This window comes from Phoenix dactylifera, chromosome 13 (genome assembly GCF_009389715.1).
Source record: "Phoenix dactylifera cultivar Barhee BC4 chromosome 13, palm_55x_up_171113_PBpolish2nd_filt_p, whole genome shotgun sequence".
In the NCBI taxonomy this organism is placed as follows: Eukaryota; Viridiplantae; Streptophyta; class Magnoliopsida; order Arecales; family Arecaceae; genus Phoenix; species Phoenix dactylifera.
The window spans coordinates 3905010-3914440 of record NC_052404.1 but is presented as its reverse complement, the minus strand read 5'-3'; the positions used below and the strand labels follow the sequence as shown (position 1 = coordinate 3914440).

The following is a 9431-nucleotide window of genomic DNA, read 5'->3' as shown; positions in this document are numbered from 1 at the left end:
CGTGTGTTTAGTTCCACATCGGCTATATTAAAAAAATCTTAGATATTTTTATAGGGCTAAAAAACTTAAAAAATACCTTCCGACTATCAAAACAAACTTGGTTTATAGCTTATGTGGATTAAGAGATATTGTAGCATGGGCCCATTAAGGCTGACCACGGGTAGATCATGATGCTTGTAATTGATTTTAGCCTAGCAATCTATATATATATAAGGACTCATGCGGGCGTGTGTCTAGACCAGCATCAACTAAGCACTGGATAGATCTTGAGTACTTATATAGGGCCAAAGAATCTAAATGATATCTTCTGGCTAGCTTTTTTTAGCTAAGATCTTAGTTGTGACAATGTCCAAATATGGAAGATTGCAACGAGAACAAGAAAATTAATAAAATTGAAACAATATGATCATTTGTGATATGATATCCAAGTTTTTTAAGATGCGATCAATTATAAACTTTACTCCCTTGCACTTCGCAATCTATCCACAAATCGCTTGCTGCATGGAACGATGGTCCTTTGAAATCATGCTTGTAGGCTCTACAAACCATGTGTTGAGAGTTGAGACATGAAGCATGTCTCATGATTATCCCTTGGATTGTATCCTTTTAGCATTCTAGCTACTAATTATCCCTACCCTCAGTGCAACTTAACTTATCTAGGACTAGTTTCTGACACAGAAAATAAGAGAAGGGATGGAGTACAGAAGATCATGTATGAAAAAACTTTGAAAAATTATAAAAGCTTGTTCCTGACCCAAACTGGCTACAGTAGAAGAAACACTGTGAGGTATCACTTTATTGATCATCATCCTTCCTTTTCTGCCGGGCCAACGAGTCTGATCATAAAAAATATAATATCATATCCCACAAAGAATTCTTCCGGATTCCCTTGGTGCCAGAAGCTTGTTGAGATGGTGGTCAGCACTCTCTAGGATGGACTTGGGGCATATTATTTGTTTGAACATCTCTACTTTTAACACCATAAGAAAAAGCAATTCTTTCATAAAACCTTTTATAAAGAAACTTCTGAGGAGATCTGAAGTATATTGTACTAGGATCCCACTGATTCTGATGCATAGTTTGGGATTTAATCAATAGAGGGAGGAGGAAGCCCTGTTGTGAGGACTTCCCCAATAGAGCACTGCTGAGACAATTTTTATTTTTTTGCTGTTCTGAACAAAAAAAGCCAGTAGAAACACCCCCCCACCCAACCCCCATTTTTTTTAAAAAAATTTAGTTGAGTTTACAAGGCTTTTTATACAATTTTTGGCTAAATAATTTGCATAGTTGCCTTAAATCCATTTAATCCCAACTTGATCCTAGGTTTCTTGTACTCGCACTAGAGATTGGAGGGAGGAAAGTATAGTAAATAAAAAAATGGAGAAATACTCGTTTTTTATTGAAGTTTTCAAAGAAGAAAGATGAAAAAGCAGTCATGTGCCATGCACATCATAGAAAAACTTGGATAATTGTGATTCCCCTTCTGATTAAGAATTTTTTTTCAACTCTATTATTTTTTTGCATCTGATACCGGAGACCCATGGAGGAAATAACTTAACCAAGGTGATGTTTGTGGGGACCTGTACAGGCATGTGTTTAGTCCCATATCAGTTATTCGCTTGATAGATCTTGGATACTTATACAGGATCAAGGAACCCAAATAATACCTTCCGGCTAGCTATTTTGGGTGAGGTCCTGGATTGTTACAAATAGTATCAGAGCGGACCCAGCTCATAACCTATGTGGACTAGAGAACACTGCAGCATGGATCCATTGGGGCTGACCATGAGCCGATCGTGGTGTTTGTGCTTAGATTTTGAATGTATTTGACCCCTTAGCCTGACGAGGACGTCAGGGCTTGAACAGGAGGAGTATGTGAAGACCTGTGCAGGCATGTATTTAGTCCCACATTGATTATTCGCTGGGTAGATCTTGGGTACCTATATAGGATCAAGGAACCCAAATAATACCTTCCGGCTAGCCATTTTGGGTGAGGTCCTGGGTTGTTACAATGTTATTTAGCAATAAACTTATATTAACAGAAGTACAACAAAGAAGTCAGAGACAGTTTAATGTCGCAATCTGTTGAATGTATGTTCGAGATTTTGGTTTACAATATAGTAAGGATTTTCCAGGCTTTCTTAACAAGATTGGGGATCATCCTGAGGGAGTGCAGGCTTAGGAATTATCTGTAGGCCACTATGAACAATAGATTCCTCAAGAAGAGATGATGTCCCTGTCACCGATACAGGAATTAATCAACCACAAGCTAGAATGAGCCAAATTTATAGTTGGGTAACATCAAAGAGGGGTTGATTTCCGCAATGCAGATATTGGGACTTCCAATATTTGTTTAGAAGGAGACTTCGCTATTTGTTTAGAGAGAGACTTCTTGATAGCCATCAGATGGCTTTTAGATCCATCGCATGCTGATTGATGCATGCATTACTCTCTACTGAGGCTTCACATATATATTGTAAAGTTAATAGTGCAACTGATGAAATAGTGTTTTATGTAGCCAATCATACTAGGACTATATTATGGAATTCTTCGACAAATCTTTCTGTTCAATAATTAAATAATTTGTTTTCTAATTCCTGCAGATGGATCCATAACCATGAGAGCTTCATTGACGCACTAAGTGGTTGCCCAATGCCAAGCACTCGGCACTCTAAGGTTCTGAACCGATGCAAAGATTAAATCACATATTATGTTGTTCATTGGTCCATATCCGGCGGGTTCTACACAACTGACAAATTTTTTCCTGCTTCCCATGTCTATTTCATTGTAGAAAAAGTCTCCAACGCCAAGTGCAAGGCACCAGCCCACTATCTTATCTCCGCAAAAGTGTCCCCATCACAAATTTGCCATCCGCCAACTACTAGCTAGTAGCATCATGAAATGGTTAGAAGACCCCACCCAAGTCAAAAGTGGAATCATCCAATAACATCTCTTATACGGCATCCTAAGTTTAACATTATAAGCGAAATAAACACTTGAGTACAACATTCTGACATTGATATTTAAGAACCCTGCCATCGACGTCAGGATTTTGTATTATCTCATGAGTGCAGATTATAAGTTATGTGACACAAAGTCGTTTCAATTTGAGTCCTCCTGTACAAGTATATTGAAAATCCTAGAAATTCCTCTAGTGTTTCTGTAAAAAACAAAACTGATTACAGAAAAGAATGATATCTGATACATGTTACCTCAGGTAAAATCATTTACAGTTCCTAATTGGCTTGTGCTCTCTCCTCGTTACAATTTCTATCTATACCTTCAATAAACACTTAAGAATTACCTGTAGTGACAAATATGTAGGGAATGCATACATCTCTGTTTGTATTTACGTAGGGAGAGAGCCATGCTGGTTTAACAGACATGCAACTCCTCCCAAGCCACGAGCCAATCTCAAGCGGCTTCCATGACTCCTGAAGCACTGGATCTTTCTGAATGTTGTCACTGAAATAGTATACACATGCCCAGAAGTCATGCGCCTCGGGTTCAGCTTGACCAGCTTCCATGGGGTTGTTCTGAAGTTTGTGGTATTGATGGTGGCACTTCCTGCTAAGAAGCTCTAGGTGTCTTCTGTAAAAGCTCTGAATATGAAATCACGGAAGCGCTTTGCATACTGTTTTGGATCAACAGCTGATATTGAAGTCGGGTCGTAATGAATAGACTTGTATGCATGCTCAAGTTTCTTGCTGATATCATAGTCTTGGAGTATGTCAATGATGCCGAAGATCAAGACTACATCATAAAACTGCCCTGTGGGTTCTCCAATCAGCTGGGGTTCACAGTCATTCTTTCGAACTGTCAGTTCAGCCCTAGCTGGCATGTTCACTCCTGGCCTGCTCACAGCCAACCTACAACAAGCATGTGATTGGAATGTGAAAAATAAGGCCAATAGATCAGTTTGTTCAGGAATCTAGATAGCAGATGCAAGATTTATATGCCATAATAAGAAGGACCTGAATCAAGATATGATATTAGAGAAATTATAAAATATCACGTGGTGGACAACATCTGATTGATCTGACATATTATATTGTTTAAAATTAGATTTCCTTAACATAATCTTCGACAGAAAAAGTTAAGGTAACAATCTAAAGAACAAGATATAACCAAAATGGTGATATTAATCATCTTCAAGAGGAAAAAGTTGGATGCTACCATCCAATACAATAGCCTAGCCAAATTATATACATTTATTGCTGTAGCGAAGCATGGAAAGAGTGCAGGCCAGTTAATTCAGGTGTAGATAAGTTATGTCAGTCAGCTAGTGTTATGAACAATGTAGAACATTTGACACTCAGCAAATTTCATTTTGTCACCAAAAAGACGCCATTCATTTGCTTGTATCCACATAGCACTAGCTTTGTAGCCATGAAAAAAGTTAAACACATAATGCTTTCCTGTGATCTTGTAATATATCTGTGGATATTGATATATTTTACCATATAAATGTTTGATAATTTCCAATTGGAATAACTGAGTAGGAAAAAAAAACTAATAAAGAAAATAGCCATGTTTCTGAATGATACCTTGCCGAATCATAGAGAAATTGATCCATATCTGCTCTTGAAAGGTGAGATGTAGCTTCTTTTCTGCTATTAGCACCACCATTACCTTTGAACAAAAGACATGGAATTTATCAGCTGCATAATGAGGAAAACTTAAAGAAAATTGCTAGTGTTAACTTTCTGGGCTTTTTGAACAACCTTCAGACAGAGGCATCTCTTTGGGGCCCCTAAAATGGATGCCCACCAAGAGACTGTAATCCATGATCCTCTCCGCCTCAAGAAATTCACAGTCCTTCTCTATTTGCCTGCAAAAAGCATATGTATAACCACTAAATTAACTTCGGGGAATTCACAGGATCCAGGATCCTGGATAGGTCAAATATGTTTTGTAAGAACGGAGTGCAACAGCAAATCAAACTTTAAGTTACCTTTGAAATTCTTGGAAGCATGGTCCTTGCAATCGAAATATAAAATTAAGATCGAGGTCCTTTAAAGTAGTGCATTCGTCGATCTCCGACTCTGGCTTAGTGGTTGCACGACCATGGGAAGACCCTTTTAGGTCAAACCGCCTATGAACGGCAAACTCAGTACAGAAGAGATTTCCCATTATAACAAAGCGGACCTACAACAAAAGAAAACAAACAGGTTCAATATCATTAAGGCAAATACAATGGTTAGGAATAATAACTATACATCTACAGGCACAAGTCTCACGCCCTATCCTGACCTTCCTTTGGGTAGCTCCAGTTAACTTGACACAGTGCAGACCGAAAAACTTGGTGACCAAAGTATTCTCAAATTTACGGACATGGTTATAATAGGCTGGAAGCATCCTTAGAAGCACCTGTGCAGTGATTATTGATTAGAAGGTCAAATGAGGAAACGGTAGTCTTGTTTCAATTTGGAAAAATGCATTGAGAGAGAACCTGAGAACTCACTTTAACTTCAGATTTCTTCACTGTCTTTATCATGTAGCGGTCATCATTGGTCAGGTAAAAGAAGCTTCCGCTCTTTCCGGGAGACGAGAGTTCTCGAAGGGCATCATTTCCACAAATAGAGATCATATAATCAGCTGCATCGACCTGGAACAGCTTACGGAGTGTCCTGGACATTCATTTCAAATGTGATGTATCAGCAATCCTGAATACAATTAGGAATAACATATACAAGGTGAAGAGACCTGTTTCTTGACCAACCTGAAAACCAATGGGCAGTAATCCTTCCATCTGAAATCACAAGATTGGTGCGGAGGTGTGCGTTTTGATCCTTGAGGGGGAAACTTTGTCCATACCTTTTTTTTTGGGTCAAAGGCTGATGCTTTCAGATCAAGTGAAGCCATATTTTGTTTTCCTACAGCATGCCTGCGGCACCAAACCAAGAAATGAGTTGATGGTTATTATTGAGCTACAATAAGATAAAAATATAAATCACATTGGAAAATCATTTGACAAATGGCCATGAAACTAAGTCTTTTCGTAAAAATTAATAAATGACATCTTATGATTTAACAAAAGTGCCAAGCATTCTTCACAGACTCCAAGAACATGTCATACAGAAAAATGTGCGTTCTATTTCGTCTTAAGATGATCAAAGTTGAAAATTTTAATGCAAATTAAATAGAGGAAGCTACTTGAGACAGAATAGTTTCCTCTTTATATTACCAAGACAGAAAAATTAATATTAACAACATCAGCCTGCAGTTATTGTGAAAATAAGGAAGACGCATTAAGAAAACGTTTATATCAACAATAGCTGTTATATTGTGCGATCCTTATGCATAATTAAAATGAAGCCAGGCATAACGGCACAAGAATGCATTCCATGGCAACTCATCCTAGACACAGAACCAAAACTAATTAATCTCTTCTTTTTGAATTGCTTGCTTCTGAGAATAGGGAAAACCATAACCCTACACTACTTCAAATAAGAAGTCAACAAGGAACTAGATGTCATGTTCGAAAATCAATCCAGGGGAAAGAACCCATTTAAGAATCTTAAAGCCCGGAATGAAGTAATCCCTTCAACACTGAGAACCGTAGCTCTGTGCAATCATGGAAGAACTAATCACATAGATTTTCATTCATTCTTTTTTTTTTTTGAAAAAAAACAATCAGGTTTCTCTTCTTCTATGGAACAAGAGCTTCCTCGCACAGAGATATGCAGGGGAAATAGAAATCATTAGTTTGGCAAACAAGTTGTTCATCTTCTCTCTTTTCACTCTATCTCTCTTTGTCACTACAGCACTTATTTCCCCACATAAACTTAAATTTGGAAATCAGCATTAAAATCTTAAAACAAAATTCCAATAGAATGGTAGATTAGATTCCGAATTAGAGCAACAAGGATTTGAATGTTTGGCAGCAAAACAAAATTGCATCAGAGAGTCAATAATCTGTATGACTACAATTCTCACTCTCAGCATTTCACAGTACCGTCTATCGACCTTCCCACTGCTTCCTCCTTTCAATAGCAATGCAGTCAAAGCAACAAACTAACCCTAGCCGAGGAGGAATTGTTACCTGATCCCAAGCTGGAGATTGAGCATGAGCTCATAATTCTTGTGCCCCTTCGAGATGGTCTCCCCTTGCTTCCTTGGTGTCTTCGGCAGCCATCGGACCTGCGGCGGGGTCCTGAACACCCTCGAGTCCACGTCCACCGATCGCCACCCCACCATCACATCATCCGCCACCTCCGTCCCTCCGCCACCCACGACCGAGCTCCCATCCACAATGTCGCAGGTAACGTCCCCATCAGACTCCCAGATGCAAATCTTCTCGAACCCACTCTTCCCTTCGCCGTTGCTGTTCAGCCCAATGATGGGCTTGGTCCGCCCACTGGGCCGCCTCGGCGCCGGGGCGCCGGCGCCGCCTTTGGCATCGACGGAGGCCCTCAGCCGGGGGCGGAGCGGGGGCTTCGAGCTGACCTGCTCGAGGCCGGACCAGCTGACGGTCTTCTGGGACGGGGGAATCAAAACGGTCTCGCCGGGGCAAATCTCGCACCCCGGCAGCTCGGCGGCCAAGGCCTCCCGCGGGTCCCGCGCGGTGGGCGACGTCGCCGCCGCCGACGGGTAGTATACCCCCTTCTTCTCGGCGTCGTCCTTGCTCCAGACGCCAACGTAGAGGCTGCCGTCGGCCCAGCGGAACCTGCCGTTGCCCCTGGGGACGCCGTCCTCCCACCCGCCGTCGTACCTATTCCCATTGGCAAAGACGAGGGAGCCTTTGCCGTGGAGGAGGCCAGCGCGCCACTGGCCAGCGTACTCGGTGCCGCTGCGCCAGATATAGCGTCCATGGCCGTCCTGGACGCCGGAGCGCCACTCGCCGTCGTAGTAGTCGCCGTTACCGTAGGACTTCTTACCGTAGCCGTGCTTGAGGTTCATGGACCAGGCACCGCGGTAGGTGTCGCCGGAGGAACCGGTGTAGGTGCCGAGGCCGTCCATGAAGCCTGCCTTGAACCCGCCTTCGTACGTGGCGCCGGAGGGCCAGGAGAATTTTCCTTTCCCGGCGGTTCTGCCGCGGCTCCACTCGCCCTCGTACATGCAGCCGTCGGTCCAGAGGTATTTTCCGGTGCCCTCAGGGAGGCCGCCGGACCACTGGCCGGTATAGAAGTCGCCGTTGGGTAAAAGGCACTCAACGTGATAGGGCTCCTCCGACGGCAGGGCATCGTCGTCCTTGGCGTCCTCGTCGGAGGCGGGGGCAACGGACATCGGCGCGAAGATGCACCCCAGGCGCCGCCCGGACTGGTGCTGCCGCTGCGCCTTCCGCACCGTCGACTCCCACGCCTTCGCGCGGAGTTGCTCTTTGAACATTCTCCCTATAATCGCTCCATCTCTCTCTCTCCGTAAATCCACTCTCTGACTCTTAGAACTCTTTCCCTCTCTTCTCTCCTTCTCCGGAGAAATGGGGACGAAGGAAATGGGAGCATGGGAGGAGGGAGGGGGGGGGCGGGGGGGGGGGGGGGAGAGGAAAGGAGGTGGAGAAATAAAGCCAAAAGAGTTGTATTGGAACGAGGGCTGGCTTTGTTCCTTTTTTGTGCGTCTTTCTCTCTTGTTTTTATTCCCTTTTTCGGCGAGGTGAGCAATTTTTTTTTTTTTCATTTTTCCATATTGTTTTCTTTCTTCCTATTATTTAATTTCCCTCTCTCTCTATCAGCTTCCGATTCCTCCTCCTACGTTACCTATCATCCCCAACATTTGGAAGGAGGAAATTGGAAGCCTGCCCTACTTTCTTGGGTCCTAGACTTGTAGCTGTAATGCATTTATATCTATTCACATAAAAGCTCCACAAGCGAGGCAGGAGACATAGATAAAAACAAATATATATTGGTTCTTTTGTAACTTATTTATTTTTTTGTCGGGCCTTTTTAGGTTTACATTTACAGAGATATTTTGAAGGCGTGACGAGTTGTAAATGAAGAGAAGGTCGTCACCTGATGAATCGCATTCTCCCCTTTTACCAGGAGCAGGCCTCGGTGCTTTCGCGCGCGTGTTTCCTTTTTTTTTTTTTTCTCTCCCTCTCTCTCTCTCTCTTTTTTGTGAGCTGTCTTGGGAGGTGGGTGTGGTTTGACCGGTTCTAAGTACCCAAAATGCGTTGAATGTTCATCTCTGACTGATAACAGATGGATGGATCAAAAAACAGAAAGGACGGGGATTTTGCCTTAAAAAAGTATTTTTTTGCATAAATATTTTTTTAAAATTTAAATTTGTATAAATAATTTTTAAAAATTTATATTTATTTCTGTATCTTTATAAATACTGTTTTCCACAAATGTCTCTAATATAACGGTTCTTCTAAGGCCGTTAATAAAAATTATATTTATTTTAATTAAAAATAAAATAAAAGTTTGAAATTATTTTTTTATCCTCTTGCGATCGTTTTATAAATATTTTTTTTTGACATCTGCCCATTA

General features: G+C 41.7%; 1 protein-coding gene across 1 annotated transcript; it reads right to left on the bottom strand.

Moving 5' to 3' along the window:
- Positions 1-3022: 3022 nt before the first annotated feature.
- Positions 3023-8459, bottom strand: LOC103701723 (phosphatidylinositol 4-phosphate 5-kinase 6-like). The gene is made up of 8 exons (XM_026802426.2): positions 7046-8459; positions 5723-5887; positions 5465-5630; positions 5254-5370; positions 4955-5148; positions 4725-4831; positions 4548-4632; positions 3023-3869 (listed from the first exon to the last, which is right to left on the bottom strand). Exons 1-8 carry the CDS (start codon positions 8329-8331, stop codon positions 3581-3583), a joined length of 2409 nt encoding a protein of 802 aa, XP_026658227.2. The 5' UTR covers positions 8332-8459; the 3' UTR covers positions 3023-3580.
- Positions 8460-9431: the final 972 nt, after the last annotated feature.

Bases quoted from the DNA above. Each gene is read 5' to 3' on its own strand.
- LOC103701723 (XM_026802426.2), bottom strand. From the start codon at position 8,331: ATGTTCAAAGAGCAACTCCGCGCGAAGGCGTGGGAGTCGACGGTGCGG. The intron at 5,888-7,045 runs GTAACAATTCCT...TTGGTGCCGCAG, and splicing joins AATCTCCAGCTTGGGATCAG to GCATGCTGTAGGAAAACAAA. The intron at 5,371-5,464 runs GTGAGTTCTCAG...ATCACTGCACAG, and splicing joins TGAAGAAATCTGAAGTTAAA to GTGCTTCTAAGGATGCTTCC.